At 35.9% G+C, this 26,037-nt stretch overlaps 2 protein-coding genes across 3 annotated transcripts in view; one reads left to right on the forward strand and one right to left on the reverse strand.

The window, feature by feature from the left end:
* LOC127867807 (trichohyalin-like) overlaps window positions 1–26,037 on the forward strand; it is a 291,013-nt gene that overhangs the window by 223,808 nt on the left and 41,168 nt on the right. The window lies entirely within an intron of this gene.
* On the reverse strand, window positions 1,937–23,169 carry LOC127867819 (G protein pathway suppressor 2-like). The gene is made up of 11 exons (XM_052409293.1): window positions 23,040–23,169; window positions 19,577–19,677; window positions 18,217–18,323; window positions 16,921–17,039; window positions 16,409–16,529; window positions 14,718–14,850; window positions 12,879–13,091; window positions 11,819–11,919; window positions 9,572–9,658; window positions 4,782–4,856; window positions 1,937–4,077 (listed from the first exon to the last, which is right to left on the reverse strand). Coding segments are annotated over exons 1-11 (1,128 nt in total). The 5' UTR covers window positions 23,042–23,169; the 3' UTR covers window positions 1,937–4,008.

Below are 26,037 nucleotides of genomic sequence, written 5' to 3' on the forward strand. Positions count from 1 at the left end.
CCTGATTAGGCTGTGCCAATAGCACAGGCTAATCTTAGATGACACTTTACACAGGCATTTAGTGGTGTTTTCTGGAAAGAGACTCATCATGTCTGGTCCTGATAGATTGTTTGTACATTGTAGTATTACTTATCAGTGTTCAAACCAGTTGGCATCCAGGATACATGAATATAAAAAACTTACCAAGAGCTTAATATTTAAAGGTTCCATTTATCATCTATTATTATATCAATGGAAACAAGTGTTTTTAATGTCCTTCCAACTATTAAGTGAAAGAAAATTATCTTACATTTGTTTCTGTTTTCGTGAGTATTGCTGCATTCAATTACTAGTTGGTATCAATTGATATCTGAGATTCATGTATATACCATTCACAAAAATGAAGTCTAAATGATGGAGTCTATTTCATACACTAATACCTTTAACATTAATATTCAAACTTTATTGCAAAGCAGACACCATTATTGGGATATGTATTCAATTATTCTGCTTTTGACACTTTTCAATTTGTTTCTTGCAACACACAATTTTGATAACATTTTAACTGATATCCTGACATGGGCATCAGACAAACAATTGCATGCAGAAGACATATTAATTTAATGTGGGCTGTATTTAGCACTAGACTTAATATGTCTGGACACATACAATGTTGGAAATATTATTGAGCCTCACTCTGCGAAAAGGGGGTTTAATCATACTTCCCATGTGCATTGGCCTTGGACAGTAGATGACCCCTATTGAAATTGGGGTCACTAGGTCAAAGGTTAAGGTCACTGATACACACTAAGTGCGAAATCATTTCGATCAATAACTCGTAAACTGATTCACCGATTGGCTTGGTACTTCTCATGTGCATTGGCCTGGGACAGTAAATGAGCACTATTGAAATTGGGGTCACTAGGTCAAAGGTCATGGTCACTGGCACAAAAAGTGGGAAAAGCGTTCCTGATCAATAACTCGTCAACTAATCGACCGATTGGCTTGATACTTCCCATGCACATTGGCCTTGGACAGTAGATGACCCCTATTGAAATTGGGATCACAGGTCAAAGGTCACTGTCACAATAAGCGTGAAAATTGTTTCCGATCAATAACTCATCAACGAATTGACTGATTGGCTTGATACTTCACATGCGCATTTGACCTTGGACAGTAGATGACCCCTATTGAAATTGGGGTCACTAGTTCAAAGCCCTGTTGGGGGGGGGGGAGCATATGTCTCCAACCGCAGAACACTTGTTACTGTAGACTTTACTAAAACTAAAACATCAGATTCAGATATTTTATACTTGGTATGCAAAACTTTATATTTGCCCTGCACTTAGTTCAATCAAAACCTGACCCTCGGGTCATAACTGGCCTCTCCTGGAGGTCAAATTATTATAGACTTAAACATGGACAATTAAGTTAAAAAATATTTCACTCTGAATACACAAGGCCAAAAATTAATATTATTGGTATATATTATCCTATTGTTGTTTTTGCTCCAAACTTAGTCCAAAAATGCCCATGTGGTCAATACTGGCCATACCCCAAGAGTCAAATTTTGTATTGTTACATTTTGCAACATACATGTATTACTACATGCTTCATGGTAATGCATCACGTCTGTGACAAGTTCTAGTTAGGTAAAAACTTCTGTACCAAGATCGCGTTGTTGAGCTGGAATTATGCACTGAAATACCTGTATAAATGAGTTTTCTTTCTCTGTAAACATATGGTGCTCTTCAGAATGATACAAAAACAACATGAAATTGATTATAAAATTACACAGGTAATTTTCCAACATTTCCAAGAACTATATAATTATATTTTTATATAATTATATTTGTAGATGATGAAAGACAATAAATAAGAAAGAAAAAAACACATTTAATGGTTTCCAACACGTCTTTTATCCTCTACAATATTATTCAAAAATGAAATACTCTGATAACATTTTTCTTTTAATTTATTTCATTTGCTAAACCTGTTACATGAGATCTAGAAATTGGTCACAGATTCTGAATACCCCACAAAAATGTTTTGACAGACAAGTCCTCTATATATTTTACAAGGGCCAAAAATAAAAATGGCCAAAACTGGTCTTAATAAAGATTCCATCCATTATGATCATTTTCACATTAATGCAGTTAGAGAAGTTGAACACAAAATTTTGGTACTGTATATATTCTGTACTGCAAAAACAGACAAAGTGCCATAACTCAACAAAAGCCAATTTCCTTCTTTACAATCAAGTAGACATTAAAACCATTCAACTTAGAATTGTTGAGCAAAATCCTCTTATTTGCTAAAGAAAAGTTAAGCCTAAAAAGAGGTTGCATCCTTAGTTCCTTTTTTTTTAAATCATGTAAACATAGAGGTCATTCAGCCGTGAAGGTTAGAGCAAATCCATCCAGTAACAAGCAAATTCGTTGGATTGATATCCCCCGCCATTATACTTCTGGACACAAAAGTATTCTGGACGGATGGAAAAGGCCAATGTGCATCATCCTCTTATCCATATATAAATATATACTCGTACCAAGTTTCAATGAAATCCGTCAAAGCACTTCCAAGATACGGCTCCGGACACAAAAGTGCCGGATGGACGAAAAGACGGACAGATGGACGGACAACGCCAAAACAATATCCCTCCGCCTATGTTGGGGGATAATAAAAGGGAGTTTAAGGGAGATCCAACCAGTGATTTAAGACAAGTTGAAAACACAAGCTTCGAGTAACTAAATAATCGATGTTGGAAAAACAGAACAAGGACCATAATGCTGCCAAAATGCGTCACAACTTAAAATACTTTCTTCACGGTCATCTTCATATTTATGTTATTTAACTGTGAAAGTTAGCGAGGTCAATTAAAGAGGAGGTCACAACACAAGCTACAAGATTACATTGGAAGGATGGACAGACAAGGGCAATGCTTAATGCCTCCTACTCCATAAAGGCATAAAAATAATTGCAGTAAGTCCATAAACAGATGAAGCTGCTTAAGACAACAGTTACCTTGATATTTTGGAAATAAAGTCACATTATACTAAAAAACATTTCTTAGATTTCTAAGCATACTATGTTTTGTAAGCATAATATTCAACTGTTACCATAGCATACTTTTTTCAAATCATTTACATTTTGGGTACTTAACTAAGTATTATGACGAAAACATAGCCAAATGTAAAATTACAGCAATATTTTGAGGTTCAAAAGGATTGGCTTATTTGACAAATGCCAAAGCGATCCTAGATAGAAGTCCCAAACTCTTATATGAGCCTCATTATGGAAAAATGGTGCTTAATGCATGCAAGTACAGAATTCCATAAAAGCGGAGGGTTGTCCCTGATTAGCCTGTGTGTATTGCACAGGCTAATCTGGGATGACACAACACCATTAAGCCCAGTTTTCCCAAACGTATCTCATATATAGATGAATATTTCAATGGTGGGAAAACTACATAATTATCAAACACTTAAAACCAGTGTCTGGGGAGGTTAAGAAGATACTCTGACACTGCAATAGCACTTATTATGTGAACAACTAAACAAAATACACCATCAAACACTGACAACACTATTGCTTTATATAGGAACAGATTGCACATATCAAATAACAATAATATTTCAAGCAAATAATTCATTTTAATACCTAATTTGTATAAATTATGTCAACGATATATGCATGAATTACATATTGTTACTTTCATAATAATATTGAAAAGCCTCTGGATGTTCAAGACTTTACATCAATACAATATTTATTGTAGTATCATTTTCTGCACTGTAATTTAAGTGCAATATCAAATATATTGACTACACAACACTGTATCGCCTAGTAAACCCATGACATTGACTGTTCTCACGCAACAATAGCTTTGAATAAAATCCAGCAAGCAATCCTGCTAGCCATAGTGCTTTACTTCTCTACATCTCTCTGCCAAACATGGAAAGACAACTATTTGCAGAAAAGCCTGAACATTGCCCTCCTTAGACATTGTGTTATGAGGTGACCTTCACCTCAAAAGTAACGGCCTTGAGAACTCTGGTAACTAGGTCGAGGCCCTGGCTGCTGGCCTGAATATGATACCTGCATAAAATAAAATAATTATGAAACACTTGAGCTCTGGGAAAATAGGGCTAAAAGCATGTGAGTAAATTGACGTCCAAGATAAGCATGTGAAGTCTGCACAATCTAATCAGGGATGACACTTTCAGCCTAAACTGGATTTTTGCTCAGAGGAGACTCCCTTCAAACAAAACCAAATGAAGCTGAAAGTGTTGTCCCTGATTTGCCGGTGTGGACTGCATATGCTTATATGGGACAATACTTTAAAGAGAGAAGTTCATTTATGTTGTATTTTAGACAATGTTATGAGCCTCAATCATCAGCAATATTTATTAAAATTTCTTAGAAGCTAATAAGAGGTTAAGAATTGATTAAATGCCAACACATTAGTACCTTATATACAAGTTAAACATAAAAACAATATTTTTATTAGCATCTCAAGTCCAAGATGGATGTTGGAAAGATGCAAAAACTGTACTTTCACCATATAACAACTTAACAAGATGGTCCAAAAACCTCACCAGTCTTTTTTTTAAACATCTTAACATTTTATTTTTTCTGATAAAGTAGTTCATAACAGTGTCACCAGTTTTTTCCCTTAGAGGCAAAAGTTTGAACAAAAGTTCAAGTACCGAACACAGAGCCATACAGGCCATGGGCATGTGATTTCACAGAAAATCAGCATAAAGGAGGAAGTCACACCCTTGACTCTACGTGTAACCCACCTGTGTACTGCTAGGCTGAAATGTACTGGTGGGCGGGGCTTGACTACGCCCAGAAAACCCTGTCACTATGCTGCCCTGTGAAACAAACATTGCAAACATTGTTAGTGTTACTTCCCTTAGAAATATAGTTATAGATGATTTACCTCCCTTAAAAATATCTATAGTTATACTAGAATACATCTAAATGATGTTTGGCTTTGGGCTTTATATACATGCCTTCCTTTAAAAAAATAATATTGACAGAAAACATTTTTCACAGTTCACTTAAATCAATATACATCAAACAATTAAGTTACTGCTTTCAGAATATCTAAAAACAATCTATATCAAATCTTGTCAAAAGATCAATTTCTTCCAAAAGGGAAAAAAACATCTATAAATGTCTGGCATATGTAGGAATAGTATCGCTTAGAGGTTGGTATTAAAACGGAGGATATCCCGTGAAACAAAGAACAGTCACTCCGTTTAGTTATAAATAAGAGTTTGCTCAAATTCGGGGCTGGTATTTAAGTGTTGGAAAAAGTTTTGTATACCAATGGGAAACAAGAGGGCCATGATGGCCCTGACTAACCTTGCTACATCAACTTAAATTCTATCAGACCCATATACCATCCCAAGCCAGATTTCATCAATTAATACATTCTGACCAAATTTCATTAAGACGTGATGAAAACTATGACCTCATTCATCTACAAAAGGTTTTACTAGAATTGGCACGGTGACCTAATTTTTGACCCTAGATGACCCATATAAGATCCAAAATCAGATATTATCAAGATAAACATTCTGACCATATTTCATTTCGATCAAATGAAAACTATGACCTCTATTGTCTACACAAGAATTTTCTATGATTTGACCTAGTGACCTAGTTTTTTACCCCAGAGGACCCAAATACAATCCCAACCCAGATTTCATCGGGATTAATATTCTAGCCAAATTTTATTAAGTTTGGATGAAAACTGTGATCTCTACTGTCTACACAAGTTGTTTTTTTTTAACTTTGACCTAGTGACCTATTTTTTACCCTTGATGACCCAAATTCGATCCCAACCCAGATTTTAACAAGACAAACATTCTGACCATATTTCATTAAGATCTGATGAAAACAGTGACCTCTATTGTCTACACAAGGTTTTTCTTATATTTGACCTAGTGACCAAGTTTCTGACCCCAGATGACCCAAATACAATCCCAATCCAGATTTTATTAAGATAAACACTCTGACCAAATTTCATAAAGATTGGATGAAAACTGTGACCTCTATTGTCTACAAAAGGTTTTTCTATTATTTGACCTAGGGACCTAGTTTTTGACCCCAGATGACCCTAATACGATCCCACAAGATTTCATCAAGATAAACATTCTGACCAAATTTCATAAAGATTGGATGAAAACTGTGACCTCTATTGTCTACAAAAGGTTTGTCTATTCTTTGACCTAGTGACCTAGTTTTTGACACCAGATGACCTAAATACAATCTCAAGCCAGATTTCATCAAAATAAACATTTTTACCAAAGTTCATAAAGATTGGACGAAAACTGTGACCTCTATTGTCTTCACAAGGTTTTTCTATTATTTGACCTAGAGACCTAGTTTTTGAACCCAGATGACCCAAATACAATCCCAACCCTGATTTCATAAAGATAAACATTCTGACCAAATTTCATAAAGATTGGATGAAAACTGTGACATCTATTGTCTACACAATGTTTTTCTATTATTTGACCTAGTGACCTAGTATTTGACCCCAGATGACCTGAATACAATCCCAACCCAGATTTCATCAAGATAAACATTCTGACCAAATTTCATAAAGATTGGATGAAAATTATGACCTCTATTGTCTACACAAGGTTTTTCTATTATTTGACCTAGTTACCTAGTTTTTGACCCCAGATGAACCAAAAACAATCCCAACCCAGATTTCATTAAGATAAACATTCTGACCAAATTTCATAAAGATTGGATGAAAACTGTGACCTCTATTGTCTACACAAGGTTTTTCTATTATTTGACCTAGTGACATAGTTTTTGACCCCAGATGACCCAAATACAATCCCAACCCAGATTTCATCAAGGTAAACATTCTGACCAAATTTCATAAAGATTGGATGAAAACTGTGACCTCTACTGTCTACACAAACAAATTGTTGACGGACGCACACACGCACGCACAACGGACGACGGACATCGCACGGTCACATAAACTCACACCGCTATTTTTCCCAATCAAAAGGGAACCAGTCCGATTACCGAAATGGTGATATAAAATACTGCTAGAACTTGTCATTGTAGTGGTGAATACCAATCATTGCCTTAAGAAGTAATATGTAGCAAATTGTAATGATAAAAACTGGACCCTTGGGCATGACCATTTTTGATCCCAGAGGCATTGTAAAATATTAAACATTTAAGTCCTGTGGTTTCAGTGGAAAACTAATTTTGATAAATAAGTCAAACATATAAACTATTTTTACTCCATTACTCCAGATTAGGCTAGTTTTGAAACCAGAGTCATGATTTGAAGAACCTCAAGAAAAGGGCTAATATACAATGTTGCATGCCAAATACGACACATCTGGATGTTAAGTTATTTTTGCTTATGAATAATAATAATGTTTACATGTATTCCATGTTGAAAGATGGGCTTAACTTTAAACAAGAGCACCGCCTTGCGGGTGCAGACCGCTCATCTATTTTCTTTTTAAAGGTGAAGGGACTCTCATTTTCAATCACAAAGGAGGGAGGGGTGGAGTGAAGAGCGGTGCATTGTGTGGGGGTGTGGACATTTATTACATTTTCTTCCAAAAATGCGAAAAAAAGGAAAAAAAAAATCGGGGGGGGGGGGGGGGGTGGGGGGGGTGGGGGGGGGTGGGGGGGGGATTCTTGGGTGCGATGGTTGGACGGTATTTCAAACATAAAATAATAAAAATGAATATTTGTGTTTTTTAACCGTTTCATAAAAAAAAATGGGGGGGGGGCGAGGTGGGGGGGTATAGTGTGAGGGTGTGGTGGTAATTTGTGAGATGATCTTAAAAAAAAAAAAAAAAAAATAGGGGGGGGGGAATTCGGGTGGGGGGAGGGGGGGGGTGGGGGGGGATTCTTGGGTGCGATGGTTGGACGGTATTTCAAACATAAAATAATCAAAATAAATAGTTTTGTTTTTTAACCGTTTAAAAAAAAAATTGGGGAGGGGGTGGGGTGGGGGGGGGGTATAGTGTGAGAGTGTGGTGGTCATTTGTGAGATGATCTTAAAAAAAAAAAAAAAAAAAAAAAAATAGGGGGGGGGGTTGTGGGGGGGGGGGGGCACGGGCGATGGTTTGGGTGGAGTCTATTGTGGTATGTCAGGTAAGAGTAGTTTTGTCAAAGTATCAATCAAATCTAATCATAAATAAAGAAGTTATGGCAATTTTAGAGAAATTTAATAATTTGACCTTGAGAGTCAAGGTCATTCAAAGGTCAAGGTAAAATTCAACTTGCCAGGTACAGTAACCTCATGATAGCATGAAAGTATTTGAAGTTTGAAAGCAATAGCCTTGATACTTAAGAAGTAAAGTGGATCGAAACACAAAATTTAACCATATATTACAAAATTTAACCATATATTCAAAGTTACTAAGTCAAAAAAGGGCCATAATTCCGTAAAAATGACATCCAGAGTTATGCAACTTGTCCTTTTACTGTACCCTTATGATAGTTTGCGAGTGTTCCAAGAATGATAGCAATATCTATGATACTTTAGGGGTAAAGTGGACCAAAACACAAAACTTAACCAAACTTTCAATTTTCTAAGTATAAAGGGCCCATAATTCCGTCCAAATGCCAGTCAGAGTTACATAACTTTGCCTGCACAGTCCCCTTACGGTAGTTAGTAAGTGTTGCAAGTATGAAAGCAATAGCTTTGATACTTAAGGAATAAAATGGACCTTAACACAAAACTTAACCAAAATTTTCAATTTTCTAAGTATAAAAAGGGCACATAATTCTGTCAAAATGAAAGCCAGAGTTATCTAACTTTGCGTGCCCAGTCCCCTCATGATAGTAAGTAAGTGTACCAAGTTTGAATGCAATAGCATTGATACTTTCTGAAAAAAGTGGACCTAAACGCAAAACTTAACCAAAATTTTCAATTTTCTAAGTATAAAAAGGGCACATAATTCAGTCAAAATGCACGCCAGAGTTATCTAACTTTGCCTGCCCAGTCCCCTCATGATAGTAAGTAAGTGTACCAAGTTTGAATGCAATAGCATTGATACTTTCTGAGAAAAGTGGACCTAAACGCAAAACTTAACCGGACGCCGACGCCGACGCCAAGGTGATGACAATAGCTCATAATTTTTTTTCAAAAAATAGATGAGCTAAAAAAAATTAACAATACAAATTACACAGGCACACTTCATATAATAAGAAACAATCCAAGCAAGTCTGAATGTTGGAAAGGGTTGGAGAACTTCTCTAGACAAGTTTGTGTCTATCGACAGACTGACCAATGTCCATGGCATGGACATCGGTCAGTCTGTCTGTCTTTCCTTAGACACTCCATGGTGATACCAGTATATGCCCAAGACTTAATGCATGAGCATAGAGTGTCGTCCCATATTAGCCAGTGCAGGGCGCTTTCCGCTGGAATTTTTCATTTATAGGAAGTCTTTTCTAAACGTTAATATAGACTTGGCAGAAAGTGTCGTCACTAAGGGGACTGCACCTTAAGCACATGCACTAAGCCCTGTTTTCCCAAAGCAAGGCAAATACATTAACAGCAGGGGTGCTAACAGCAGCTCCCTACCCGTCCAGGCATTTCCTGCTGTAGAGATATGGGTATCATGGCACCCTGTTGCCCTTGGATACCCGGGGCCACAGCACGAATCTGGGTCTGAAACACACAGACAAGTGCCAAATCAATGTCAAGTGTTAAGTGTAAAAATGTTGTATCTGATAACAAGATGTGTTTGTAAAACACTATGTCCCCGTATTTGACGTTTGACCTTGAAGGATGACTTTGACCTTGACCCTTCACCACTCAAAATGTGCAGCTCCATAAGATACACATGCATGTCAAATATAAAATTGCTAGCTTCAATATTGCAGAAGTGACATTACATGAGCAATTTTGACCAATATATTTTACCTTGAAGGATGAACTTGACCTTTCACCACTCAAAATGTGCAGCACCATGAGATACACATGCATGCCAAATATCAAGTTGCTATCTTCAATATTGCAAAAGTACTCATCATAGGAGCGATTTTGGCCACATATATTTGACCTCTGACCTTGAAGGATGACCTTGACCTTTCACCACTCAAAATGTGCAGCTCCATGAGATACACATGCATGCCAAATATCAAGTTGCTATCTTGAATATTGAAATATTGCAAAAGTGAACATTAAATGAGCGATTTTGACCCATATATTTGACCTTTGACCTTGAAGGATGACCTTGACCTTTCACCACTCAAAATGTGCAGCTCCATGAGATACATATGCATGCCAAATATCAAGTTGCTATCTTCAATATTGCAAAAGTTATTGCAAATGTTAAAGTTGGTGCAAACCAACAGACCAACCAACCAACCAACAGACAGGGCAAAAACAATATGTCCCCCACTACTATAGTGGGGGACATAAAAAATCCTTAGCATATACAACTCTGGCATTTAAACCTGGATGTCATGTTTAAATATAAACCTCAATGTCATATGTAAACCATGTAAACATAGTAGGTTCCTTATCTATTTAGTTGTATGCTTGTTAAAAGATTCTTTACAAAATTTGATTTAGCTGTTCGTAAGAAAAAATACAAAATAAAACTTTTTCAAACACTAAGATTGCAGGTGTTGGCAATTATCCGTTTGATTCTTACACATAATGCATGATTGATTAAAGCATGACATGGCAGTAAGGCAAAGCTGACCCCACATTCCACTGCTTTATGTCGCCTTCTTCACAGGGGGACATTTTAAAACTCATAATAATTAATCAAAATATGATTCATCAAATACCCATCTTGTGTTTATAGACTACAGTCAACCCTGAATTCAGCGGTCAGTCAAGGGAAATGATTAAAGTGACCGTTGTCCACAGGTGACCGTTGAATTCGGATCACAATTTTAAGAAGGTTGGTCAGTTGGTAGTATAACTACGTCGTTACCCCACCCAGTCGTTTGCATACAGTGTAAAACAAATGCTCATTGCATTAACAAAGCATAATAACAGCATTAACTTACGCGTGTACATTGAATAATAGAGAATAATATCTTTTAGGTAGATTTAATTTCATATTGTTCAATTAAAGCAATCACTTTATCAACGCTGGTATAATTGTTTACTCATGCATCTCATTCATTCAGTAAATAAAGCTTGTCACGTTCCGTTGACGTCACGTACGTAAAAGTCTAAAAAGCGGATTCGGTGTCATAAACCGATAGTACGGTGTAATTGTACCATTCTAATTGAAAGAAATAGCGGTCATTTAATTTAGCGATAATTACTTTAAACAAGTCATAAACTCTGGTATATTTTCTTTTGTAGATACCCCTACAATTAACCTCGGAAAAGAAACCTTCTCAACACCTTATAATTTGTTTACTCGCAGCGGGCCGCTTTTATAATATCGTAGACAATTACGGCTTTCAGGCGCTTTAAAAGCAAAATAGACGGACACATAATGTGCTGTGTTTTTAATTTTCGCGACTCGAGACTACTGACGCGTGACCGTTGATTTCAGGTCAAACATGAATTTCGGAGTGGAATATAGTGGCCGTTGGCCGTTATGGTCAGGTGGCCGTTAAATTCAAGTGTAATATAGAGTGTTTTTCGTCGGGGGGATTCCAGACTGACCGTTGTCTGCAGATGACCGGTAAATTCAGGTGGCCGTTAGGTCAGTTTTGACTGTAGTTCAAGGCTTAATACTTTTACAAATAGGATTGCACAATTCTTTAAATTTTTACAGTTCAATTGTATGGAAAATTGTGAGATTTCTTTAGATGCATATTTTAACAAATGTTTGCTGATAGTCACATTCTAACCTACCTGTTGCATCTGCTTATACTTGTCCCCTTCATTAAAACCTGACTTCTCGTTGGCCTGCTGTAATTGTTGCTGCAGAGAGATGCTTGAGGCAGGCAGAAATCCTGAAACACACAAGAGCCTCAATCGTTTGGTTCTTGCTTCAAACCAATAAAGAACCAAGACCACAACGGCCCTGTCAAGCTTTCAAGTTTGGTTCTTGCTTCAAACCATTGGGAATCCAAGACCACAACCGCCTTGCCATGTGTTTGGTTCTTGCTTCAAACCAATAAAGAACCAAGACCACAACTGCCCTGTCAAACGTTTGGTTCTTGCTTCAAACCAGTAAAGAACCAAGACCACAACCGCCCTGTCAACGTTTGGTTCTTGCTTCAAACCAGTAAAGAACCGAGACTACAACTGCCCTGTCAAGTGTTTGGCTCTTGCTTCAAACTAATAAAGAACCAAGACTACATTCAAAATAGATTATTAAAATGTATCAACCAACAGAAGACTCATTATAAAATCAATTGAGAAATAATAACACACCTTTATAAAGAGACATATCTAAGCTAAAATTAACATGTGATTTTTTTATGGACAAATAAGCTGTACAAGTTTTACTTCTGTCACCAAAAATATACCAATTGAGACCCAATTTCTAAAATGTTGGTTAGCATCTGTGCCAAGTTATGGGTGAGCTAGGATTATTTGAATGTTGTTTAAACACTTTTACAAAGTTATATAAATGAGCCATGCTCTGTGAAAACAGGCCTTGATGCATAGGTAAGCGTGAGGTGTCATCCCAGATTAGACTGTTCAGGCCTTGATGCATAGGTAAGCGTAAGGTGTCATCCCAGAGTAGACTGTTCAGTCTGCACAGGCTCATCACGGACAAGACTTTCCGCTTTTTTTCATTTTTCGTTTAAATAAAGTCTAATCTCAGCGAAAATGCAGTTAAGGCGGAAAGTGTTAATCCTGATTAGCCAGTGTAAACTGCACAGGCTTATCTGGGACAACACTATACGCACATGCATTAAACTGCTGTTTTCCAACAGCAAGACTCCAATGTCAATGCCCCTACCCTGCTGCGGCATTCTACCGATGGTGTACGGTGACTGATGCTGATGCTGCCCATAAGGACTACTGGAATATGCTGCGAAGGCAGACTGGCTGGCCACCTGATACTTGGAGCCCGGGGACTTGGAGGTCGTGTAGGCCACCGTGGACTGGAACGAGTGCACAGGCTGGCTCACATACGTCACCTGGCTCGGTTGGGAGGGGTAGTTGACTGGCTCTGTCAGGGAATGAACATGCTTTGGTTCAGACATATAGATATAAAGTTCTGTCCTGTATTTAAACCTCAATTAGGGGAACAAAATATTCAGGCATATTGATAAATTGTATAAATATAATAAAAGGAAAGTGTTATCCCAGATTAGCCTGTGCAGACTGCACAGGCTAATCTGGGTTGACACTTTACGCACATGCATTAAGCCCAGTTTTCCCAGAGTGAGGACACTGGGAAACTGGCTCTGTGATGGCAAGAAAATGCTTCACATATGAGACTTGCTCTGGGAAAATGAGGTTTGCTGTGCGTTAAGTGTAAGCAGAAAGTGTTGTCCCTGATAAGCCTGTATGATCTTCACAGGCTCATCAGGGACAACACTTTCTGCTTGTATGTTCTTTTTCTTCAGAGGAAATTCTATTCTTACCGAAAATCTAGTTTAGGCATTAAGTGTCATCCCTGATTAGCCTGTGCAGTATTTGGGATGACACTTAACACACATGCATAAAACCCTGTTTTGCCAGAGTGCGGCCAATCTGTTTGTTCAGCCATATAGATACTTTTTGGTCGTTTACTTGAGCCCCTACATGAGCAATATATTTTATTCTGCTTTTCATAGAGCAAAGATATTTATCTGTTAAAAAAAGGACTACATATCCAAACGGTTACTTATGCATAACAGTCTATTAAAAAACAAATAAAGAAATATTCATATTCTAAAGAAGCATCATCCACAATACATACGGAATATTACGCTAGTCAATTGTTCCAAGAGTTTGTATCACTCGAGTGGCTTGTGTGATGACGCATCACACGAAAGGCGGAGCCTCGAGTGTGATGCGAAATAGCACAAGCCACGACATGTATGACATGTATTTTTTACTTTAACAAAACTGACAAAACAATGGCTAAAACGGTACGCCATAGTTTATTTAAGACGCGTATGAATACAGTTTATGTAAATTAACGTGTAAACATTCGAACCGGGAAAACACAGGTTTCCGACACGCTTACCTTAATGCCATCGTTAATTCACTTTTTATAACAATTAAGTTGACAACTTTAATCCGATGTTTATAACAAAAACGTTTAAACGATATGCACTTCCACTTCTATCTTCCTTGTCTTTATCGAAACTTAATTTAAACCACACTATTTTATTGTATTCCTATCGAAATATACATTTATGCATGATACACACACACTCCAAAATACGTTTTTAACACATAGTTTACTGTTAAAAAACACCACGTCCGACATGTCCTTACAGAGTTTAGATCAAACTATTGTGTTTTGTCACAGAAATGACGTCACACGATGTACTACGTAATATATTTCGTAATATAAAATATTTCTATTTTCGGTGCGTGTAATGTGACGTCATTAAATGGGTCGAAGTAGTCTGGCTAGTATGGTAATACAGAATTGGAAACAGCGAGTAGCGTAATACGGGATTTTTTATTTCAGCGATTGATACAACCTGTATTTTGTTAAAAGCATTAAACAGGTATATAATAAAATGATATAAAGTCACATGGACAGTTTGATAAACATTTTTACAACTTAGGATTTCTCTTAAACGCTTTGTGAATACCAGCCCAGCTCGTCCTAAACCAGTAAACATGTTACACTTACTAAACTCCTGTGCATTTGAGTGCACATAGTGTGCGGGTGTGGCTGCCTTCTTGTTCTCGTACTGCTGGTAGCCCGAATTGGGAGTGGGGGACGGGCTCCGTGGGCGCTTCAAAGGTACACTGGCCACTGGTTGCTACAAACAATACAAGAGCTAGTCACAGTAGTGCCAAATCCCCGCCGAAATGTGTTTGCTTGTATGACAACATATGTTTTAGGGAGTATAATAATATTTGTAAAACATGGCACCTGAAAAGCTAAAATATTTACTATGAAATTAATTTAAATATAATTTAAAATTATAAATAAATAAAATATGTAAAAAAAATGGAAAAACAAGGGCCGTTTGTAAAACATGCATTTCCCCCATATGGTCTGTCAGTTGTAGTGGCAGCCATTGTGTGAATACGTTTTTTGTCATTGTGACCTTGACCATTGACCTAGTGACCCTGAAAATCAATAGGGGTCATCTGCCAGTCATGAACAATGTACCTATGAAGTTTCATGATCCTAAGAGTAAGCATTCTTGACTTATCATCTGGAAACCATTTTACTATTTCGAGTCACTGTGACTTTAACCTTTGACCTAGTGACCTGAAAATCAATAGGGGTCATCTGCCAGTCATTATCAATGTACCTATGAAGTTTCATGATCCTAGGCGTAAGCATTCTTGAGTTATCATCCGGAAACCATTTTACTGTTTCGAGTCACTGTGACCTTGACCTTTGACCTAGTGACCTGAAAATCAATAGGGGTCATCTGCCAGTCATGATCAATGTTCCTATGAAGTTTCATGATCCTAGGCGTAAGCGTTCTTGAGTTATTATCCGGAAACCATTTTACTGTTTCGAGTCACTGTGACCTTGACCTTTGATCTAGTGATCTGAAAATCAATAGGTGTCATCTGCCAGCCATGATCAATGTACCTATGAAGTTTCATGATCCTAGGCCTAAGCATTCTTGAGTTATCATATGGAAACCATTTTACTATTTTAAGTCACTGTGACCTTGACCTTTGACCTAGTGACCTGAAAATCAATAGGGGTCATCTGCCAGTCATCATCAATGTACCTATGAAGTTTCATGATCCTTGGCCTAAGCGTTCTTGAGTTATCATCCGGAAACCATCTGGTGGACGGACCGACGGACAGACAGACCGACATGTGCAAAACAATATACTCCCTCTTCTTTGAAGGGGGGGGCATAAATAGATTCAGTAGATTTAGAGTTATGCTCCGGACAAAAATTTACTTTGAAATTAAATAAAGGGAGATAATTTTAAAACTAAGGTAGATAGAGTTATGGTTCTTAGTCACTGCACTTCTCCCTGTTGCCATCTGTTTAAATTCAAAGTTTGAAGTAAATCCATTGAATGTATTTGGAGTTATGCCCTGGACAAAATTTCGGACGGACACACAAACGGGACCAATTACTATATCCCCTCCGAATTTTTTTTTCGGCGGGGATAAAAAATATACTCAACAAGCAAATTCGTTAAATTGATATCAGATATGATCCCCCGCGAAACAAATTTTTTTTGACAAACGGATGCGCAACGTCAATTCTATAACCATCTGCCTTTGGGGATAATAAAAATCATATAAGTTACAGTGGTTTTATGTTAATTTGAAATTAACTCTTACAATACGTACAGGTCATTTAAGTTTGTTCGCTATGATATCAAACCACTTACAGCTATAATGCTCTGTGCAGGCCTGTACATTTGAGGTCTACCCAGCGGGTGGAGCACTGAATGAGCTGATACAGGAGGCATACCTGTGTGCTGGTATATCGTGGGCGGCTGACTCAACTCACTGAAACAGCATTGCATCTGTTACACAGGTGTGTTAACCCTTTGCATGCTGGGAAATTTGTCGTCTGCTAAAATGTCATCTGCTGAATTTTTAAAATTAGCATTTTCTTCGATTTTTTTCAAAGAATACTATCAGAATAGCAAACAGTTTGGATCCTGATGAGACGCCACAGAACATCTGGATCCAAACTGTTTGCAAAGGCCTTCAAAATTTGGTTCCAGCACTGAACGAGTTAAATCAGTCAGATATAGAGTATTTCATGCTAAAAGCATTTCCATGTCTTTTACTTTTTTACTTATTAATATGTTTCTAATGTTAAACTTTTTTGACATGTACAAACAAAACAATGTTTGTTATATGACAAGCAACAAGTGAATAATAAAACACAAACTCTTTTTGTTGCGCTTTTTTCCTAGTTTCATCCTCCTGGTGCAAAACTTTTTTGAGTTGTGAGAAACACGCGTGCTTCTCTTGCCTCAGAAGCTCCAGTTTCTTTTCCAACTGTGTGATCTGAAGTGAAACAGATAGGACCAGGACTGTTCTCTATTTAAATCAACCTTTAACCCAAAAAATGCACAAGTTAAATATCAAGAACTAATATTGTTGTTCATTACTGTATTTGATTTTCTTATCACCATGATATTCACTATTAAAGGCACTAATAACAATGTCAATGATTTGGCATTGACACAAACAACAGGCAACAAATATTGCCATAACAGGGCCAAGATGGCCCTCAATCCCTCACCTGTTTAATTAGATGCAGCCAGTTTTGGGGTATGAATTTAAAAATCCTTGCATGTAATCATTTTATGTCCTTCATATTTTACAGCCAAAGCCTTTTGGATTAAGATAAATAGCGTGATAAACCATGAAATTTTGCAAAATGGAACATTAGTATTATATTATAAATAACAGTATTCCAAATGTTTACATATTTAACTGCATTTTTAAATTTATATAATAAAGTGCTATGGATTGATATGAGTGCTAATGGACTCACTAAACCAATAATTGAGTTTATTGGAAAAGATTTGCATCTTTTGGGAGTACTGACTTCTGAATAAAGTAAAGGAAGATCATTTTAGGTGTGTCGACAGAACTATTCTGCTTTTTGGTCAAATGTCCTGACAATTTTTATGGAATGCCCCGATTTGGGCCAGAAAATTTCTGGCATGTGTGGCTACAGGAGGTTCCAAAATAAACATTATTTGAGTCTTTGAGACTTTCTGCCTAAACTTGATTTTCAGTAAGGAGGGACTTCCTTGAAACTAAGAATACCATAACAGCGGAAAGTGTCGTCCCTGATTAGCCTGTGCGGACTGCACAGGCTTATCTGGGATGACACTTTCCACACATGCATTAAGGCAAGTTTTCTCAGAACACGACTCAATTCACCCCTGACCCTCACAGTTTCAAAGAAGATTTTTAAAGTCATTTACTATGTAAGGCTATTTAATCAGGTGATCCCAAGGGTGTGGCCATTTTTTACCCCCCGAGGCATGAATTGAATTTTCTAGAAGACCACAAGACAATGTTACTCATTAAATATTGAACCTTAGAGCCTTTCGGTTTTGCAGATAATGTTTTTAAGCATCCACATTTAAAGCCAGTTTTAGCTCTGGTGATAATCATAAGCAGGAGACCAAACATTTATTTCCACATTTTTACTACTCAGAATGCCTACCTGCTCCTTGGTCTGTTCCAGCGTGAGATGGGAGTCCTCTTTCTTCTTCTTCTTCATCTCCTTTTCTTTCTTCTGCTGCTCCAGCATGGCATCTTGCTCTTGTTCAGCTGTGGAACACACAACAAGGAAAGGGCTTATTGTGGTCCGGAGCCCACACAGGCTAATCAGGGGCAACACTTTCCATCTGTATGGTATTTTTTGTTAAAAGGAAGAATCTTTTTAGCAACGTTAAGGTGAACAGTGTTGCCTCAGATAAGCCTGTTCAGATTGCACAGGCTAATCTGGGTGGATGCTTTATGCTCATGAATTAAGCCCAGTTTTCCCACAATGTGGCTTGAATATTCTTATGTGATAATTGCTGAACTTCCTTTAATCAAAGAAAATAATTATTGCTCAAAAAATACTCATAAAAAATGCAACAGGATACTACACAAACATTGACCAGATTAAAAGTACAAAAGAGGGAACCATCCTCTGTTAAAGTTGTACACAGTTATAGTCTTGGTCCTTTAATTTTCTTAAACATCCAGAACACATATGTTACATTTTATTTAATGTAAATTTCTGCAGCAAATTTTGATTTATGGAGAAGTTGAATGCAAACTTTTATCTGAGTTTTCTAAGCGCTGAAAGGGTCGTAGTTCTGCTAAATTACAGGTCATTTAGGATTTGGTCAGTCACTGCACACAATCACCCAAAACACGTGTTATGTTTCTAACTTTCTATGGAATATCTGAAGAAGAATCCAAGATGTTGCATGTTTACCTTTATCAAATTTCTAAGTAAAAAAATATTATATTTTATATCTTATTGATTTGTGCATTTTTTTCGTTAATCAGAACATTACACGGACATCAAAATTTGGGTAAGTAGTACAGACTATTTTATGAATAGTTGAGCTTAAACGATCCTGCTCTAATAAAAAGATTATGCAGTCTTTTATTTCTAGTATCAAATGAATCAGATATTATTCAAAAACAAATTAAATGCTTTTGATGTAAACATGATTCAAATAAACGAAATTCACTTAAACAAGAGCTGTGTTTTTGTGAAACACAATGCCCCCTATTGCGCCAATTTGAAGCCATATATTTGACCTTTGACCTCCATGAGATACACATCATGACATGCATGCCAAATATCAAGTTGCTAACTTCAATATTGCAAAAGTTATGACCACGGTTAAAGTTTTGGGACAGAATGACAGACAGGCCAAAAACAATATACCCCCGATCATTTGATCTGGGGGCCAAATAGGGGTCTCACAACTTAAACTTCCCCTCTCTTGGGAACCCTGTACTCTTCCCGAAATTCACAAAAAGCGCTGGATTGTCAGGTGAATTAAAGATCGACTAAATACCTTGCTTTTTGCGTTCTCTTTCCTGCATGATATGCTTCTTCAAAGCCTGGTACATGAGCTTGGTCATCTTGGGACGCTCCAGCAGGGCAGGCATGATTATCCTGAAGTAAAATACAATGGAGCCTCACTCTGGGAGAAGGGGGCTTAATACATGCGTGTTAAGTGCCATCCCAGATCAGCAATCTGCTTATCCATAATCAATATAGATTGCTGTCTGAGAGCATTTTAATTAATTTTTTTCACATTTACATGTTTGTCTTTTTGTCTGGTTAAGTTATATGCATTCCTGTTGACACATATGTTATATATTACCATGTTTAAAAGTGACATGTTTGTTGAGCGAACATTCAGTAAGTTCTGTATCAGTCTAAATAATTATGCATTTTACATGGAATAATCTGATTCCAACCCTTAAAAAAAGTAACATTCATTTTCTTAAAACATATCTAAGAGATTTTTTTATCAAAAAATAAGCTTAAGTAAAGTGAACGAAAACCTGCAACAGCAGAAAAATAACCTTATCATTGATATTCATTATATTATCTGTCCAGACCCAAACAAAATATGAGGCTGGTTCATAGCTTACATAATGCCCCAGTAATATAAGTAAGTCATTTTTTATGTATCAAGTATTTCTTTGGCATTAAGTATAAAGCTTGCCTTTTATTACATGTTTTAGTGAACAATAATGTATGTATTGTTTTATTACAATACATCATGGGTATAAGATTAGCTTTTGCCAGTTTAATAGGTGGCACTACTATCATATTATTATTGTATTCATATTTCCACACCAGCATTTCAGTTAGTTGGGTAGCAGGCTCTTTCGGCCCCAAGCTCTTTCGGCCCAGTCCGAAATTTCAGGCTTTTTCGGCCCCAAGCTTATTCGGCCCCAAATCGACCAGGCTCATTCGGCCCCATATTTTATTACACCTATTAACTAGGGTGTATGATTGAATAAAGGTGTTCAAAATGATATATATTGTGTTGTCGGTTTGTTCCTTTGTATTGCTTTTGATTATTGATGATAAAATGATATTTTAAAAACCATTATTGTTTTACAAACTGTTACCAATGTATGTAATTGTTTTAATTGTTAAATTGTGCCGGCTTTTAATTGCATCGATTGTCGGTTTGTTTGTTAAATATTGCGTTTGATTAAAGGTGTAAATGATGAGTATTTGTTTGGTATGTTCCATTGTTGTTTTTTTGTCGGTTATTTAGCAATTCTTAACGAAATTAATGCAAAAACGTACAAAAGTGCTATTAATGTGTTAATTGGTATCATAAGTCATTTTGCTGTCTATTTTATACTTTGGTTACTAGTTCTATAATTGTGCTGTGAAATTTGGTATGATATTGGATGTTACTTGTGTTAATCGTAAATAAATTTGTAAGTGTTAGTGTTTGTGATTGTGAATTTGTGATGGAGGAGGACAAGAGTTTAGTGTGTAAGAATGCCGTTCGCTCGCTGCAGCATGGCATCACATGTGATGTTTGCGACAAATGGCAGCATCGCACCTGCAATACAGGTACCTAAGTGTTTATTCAAATACTAACAATAAAAGTTAAAATTCTCTCGCAAAACATTGTAAAAATGCTTTCAAATGAGAACTGAGACATTTAATGCAAACGTGAATTAATCTAATTGCCTTATTACAATTTGTTAATCTGGTTAGACACATGTATTTTACAACCTGATAAAGGTCATAAAACCGGGCATAGGTGCGGGTGCTATTCAATGGCTTCACTCAATAATGAAAGACGGGGTCGCATTTATTAATGTATTATGATATGGATTTTATTATTATAGTCTCATCCATATTTATATTTTTCATAATTTTGATTTGATAAAACATTAAGATGATGATGCAATACAGGTAAGTGTCAATGCCAACTGACTAGCTAAGATTATCGACAAATAAATTATTTTCCTAAGTAAGACTGAGCATGGGTCTAATTTGCAAAATTTTAAATTTATTTTATTGTCATGGTTATAATTTGCAATTTTTAAAATTTATTTTATTGTCAGTTCATTGTCAGTTCAAAGTTTACTGATTTATCAACTTAAATCTACATTTTTTGTTACCTGTTAACCCGAATACACACCACACATGTATTTAACAACCTGATAAAGATCATAAAACCGGGCATAGGTGCGAGTGTGCTAGACAATGGCTTCATTCGATAATGATTGAATTAAAGAAAACAACATCTGTTTAATGCATTAACGATGTGTGAACATCGTCAACTTAGTTATTAATCAATTAGGTTATGTTGTAAATTTATGACGAACTTTGCAAACACTTTGTAGGCATATCCGCAACAGAATATTTTAGTGCAAAGAGGGGGGATATTGTTCTTACCTTCATCTGCAATGACTGCCGCAACCGCCCTACAACGCCTGACATCAGCCTAAACTTAGAAAATGGGCAACTATGGGAAGAATACGACCAGCGGGAACTGACCACCGAGGAATCTTCACCAAGATCGGGGAGACGTACACATGCCTTCTGAATCGTCGTCTCTTGATGATGATGATGATAATGCTGGGATATATAAACCTATCACCACATGATGATGATTATCACGTTACGTTGATGATAATTATTATGAATATTATTATTATTATGATGATGAATATGCTGTAATTATTAAGTTACAAATAAATTAAGCAATTATAATGATGATGATGATTATTATTAGAGTGATTCTTTTGATGCTGAAGATTATTATGCTGCTGCAGACTATGGTGTATTTATGCTGATAATTGTAATGATGATGATTTAAATGCTGATGTTTCTTATGCTGATTATTATGATGATGATAATTTTGATGATCATTATTATTATGCTGATGATTGTGACTCTTATGATGAATGATGATGATTAATATTTATATGATGATTATATGATGATGTAATTGCATTATTAATAAAATAAACAACTTGTGTGCAGTAAATCATGTAGTATGTAATTAGGTTAAATTAATGTATTGTGTTGTTAAGACGTATGTATTCCTTATTGTTATAACGATTAATTCAAATAAAAAATGGGGCCGAAAAAGCCTGGTACCTGGGCCAAAAGAGCCTGAAATTGGGGCCGAAAGAGCCTGAAAAAACCGGGGCCGAAAGAGCCGACAACCGTTAGTTGCAGCATTCAGATTTAATCAGAACGCGATTTTTGATACCACTGGGCTAATCCACAATAATAACTTCATTTTGAGACTTATACCTTTAAATCTACATATGTAATAAATTTGAATATACTGCATGTTGGCATTATGTGGATTAAAGGCATCAACAAGCAAATTATGCTGAGCTAACACAGAATTAATAAACATCCGAAAACGTCGACGTCCGAATATGACATCAGGACTGACACCCATTGTAAAATATAAAATGTATCAGCTTGTGCTTTATTTATATTGCTGTAGTATCGTAAAAGTATATTCAATATCTTACATATAAATAAGAATACACGATAAGTCTATTGTTTCCTATGGTTTCTTTTATTTGTTTTCAATAGTTTCAGCTTTCACAAATTATAGACTGGTTCTTTTATTATGCAAATAGGTTACATACAGGTCAAAACGGTTAGCCACAGACTGAATAGCGTCAAAATGGAAGAACTTATGCAAAGAAAGAAATTAATAAGTAGCCTGATGATACAGTGTATCGGTGTATTAAGCCCTTATCTTCAAATATTTTGTTTTAATCGTAAATAATTTTAGAAAACACATCGTCTCGTTGATATGTTATCCTTTTTGTGAAGAAATTAAGTTCCACTGTGAAACGATGGGACTTTTTATCTAGATATCGTCTGGGTTCTGCTAGCTTACTGTCGGACGCCATTTTATTTGTTATGAATAGTATTGCGTATCGGTTTATTAACGGTTAGCTGCTTTCTAGATTACTAGCATAAAGTTCGGATCTGTCATTGGTGCACTCGATAAGAGAAATTGTTGGTGAAACAAAATACATAATAATTTTACCTTTTAATTCATTAGTTTGCATATTTAAAGTATGATATATAAAATATATATAGACATTTTATTTTAAAAAAAGAATAAAAAATCATATTATGTAAACATTAATAAAGATTTCAAAGTCAACAAATTAGCAATGACTTTGAACTTGCTTGTCCTCTTGTTAAATTTGAACAGTTTATACAGCGACTTCTCATCAGCTCAAATGTGGTGATAGCGGGCAACTGAAAATAAAACAATATTATTTGGAAACACCCAGGTAAAATATTCGATTTTTTAATTTTTTATTTCAAGTGACTGCTAGATCTATGAAGTTTGAGTGTGTAATTGTAATCGTAGTATCATGCCCATATATGTAAAAAAAAAACAGCACTTTCTAGTTCACGCGCATCACCAAGTGACGTAATTTTGATATTTCATGTTTCTATTCGGTAAAATAGCAATCGCAAATCGTGAAATACTGGCTCGATCCTTAACAAAACTCATGCAAGTGTGCATGATTTTTTAAACGACATCGTATTTTGTTATAAAAGAGAATCTACGTACCCGCAGATAGGCCATTTACCGGAAATTTTTGTTCATAATACAGTTGGGAAAAACTGGTAAACAATCGGCACTGGAACTAAGACGTTTTTGGGCAGATTTGGGGCAGACATTCGGCATGTTTCGGATTACATCGACATGTCGTACCAACCGATACGCAGTACTCGAAGTATAAGTAGTTATTACAAAGAGTTCGATTCTTTGAAACCGTCAATCGTGAAATACTATCACAAAACTATTTAACCGAGGCATCAATGGAAAATGTTCTTAAATCGTTGGCGGCTATACATCACCGATATATTCCCCGGTAGTTTATCAAACTCTGGGATATACAGAAAAAATATGAAACTCCAGCAACATTATTCTGAGATAAATTATAGTCCGCTAGTCTTTTGATTTTACAAATGATCAATAGCCTTCACAATACAAGACAATTCATAAAATATATATGACTGGAGCGGTTTTAGCTCCATCCAAACTTACAGAATAATTACAAGTGTTTGTGTTTTTAATGCGTGATCCCTTTCCAAACTTTGCTGCTAAATCATTTTAAAGTGTCAATTGCTAAATATTTATGTTATTTTTGGATAGATAGTCCATGTCTCACTCATATCCTCATTTACTGCCAAGCTACTTTTTGCTTTGCTAAAGAGTCTTCTAGTATATCGTTTTATACTGCTGTTCCCAGGAGATCAGTTTATCATATTATGTTTGTATTCAATGATAAAAATGTACGTCGGTTGATCCCCCTTATTTCCGCAATACTGAATCACCACTTATTTGCTACAAATATAGTAAACCTGTAAGAAGTATCGTTTTTAATCATAATTCTATTTCCACATATATTAATGTAATAAGAAATTGTCCTACATCATGTGACTGTTCTAGTTCAATATATATATATGGTCCAGTTGGACATGTTTTTACTGGGGACCTTAATTTCATTCAAAATAAAAACCTTAGAAATTTACTACGCAGAGGCGTATAGATTGCCTATTCCTGTTGATTTTGATGACTGCATTAAGAAAATCGTAACACCCTTACTGGATGATTGCACTTAATGGTGCAGGAAGGAAAATGCTGAAATTACTGCACTCAATAATTGGAAAACAAAAATATTTAGTATGGCCATGAATAAAATATATTTTTATGATACAAATCCTTTGGCCTTACCACATTCACCTAAATTAAATACACAAAATCTCTGTAAATTGCTTGAAGACTTATAATCTAAATTCGTCATAGTTCCTGCTGATAAGGCTGCTAATAATGTTATAATAATATGACGAGTGTTTTATGTTCAAACTATTTCACAAGAACCTTCACAAACTACATCATATTGTGATTACAATAAGCAACCTAATGAAATTATTGCCGACCATATTGCCGAATGCAAAAAAATAAATGTAATAGTCAATATTACTGACCAGAAATTGCCATCACTTTACTGGATACCAATATTACATAAAACGCCATATAAAAGTCGTTTTATCACTAATTCAGTGTCTTGTACCACCAAGCAATTATCAGTGTATCTGACATCTGCATTGAGTGCTATTAGATATCATATAGCTAGATATTGTAATAAAGTTTATGAAAATAGTAATATTAACCTATTTTGGTCCAAAAAACTCCTTAGAAGTAATTGATAAAATTGAAAAGAAAAAATATAAGGTGTCACAAGTAAGCACTTATGATTTTTCTACACTATATACAATGCTTCCTCACGCTTTAATAAAATCCAAACTTGTTTTTTTGATTGAAAAAACCTTTGCTAGAGAGAAGTGTTCATATTTAGCTTTAAACACTAAAACAGTTTTTTTACTAATCAGATATTAGATAATTACATCATTTGGACTAGTCTTGACTTCTTGATAACTTGTTTGTTGAATTTAATGGTAAAATATTTAAACAAATTATTGGCGTTCCTA

The sequence above is a fragment of the Dreissena polymorpha genome, chromosome 2, assembly GCF_020536995.1.
Source record: "Dreissena polymorpha isolate Duluth1 chromosome 2, UMN_Dpol_1.0, whole genome shotgun sequence".
NCBI lineage: Eukaryota > Metazoa > Mollusca > Bivalvia > Myida > Dreissenidae > Dreissena > Dreissena polymorpha.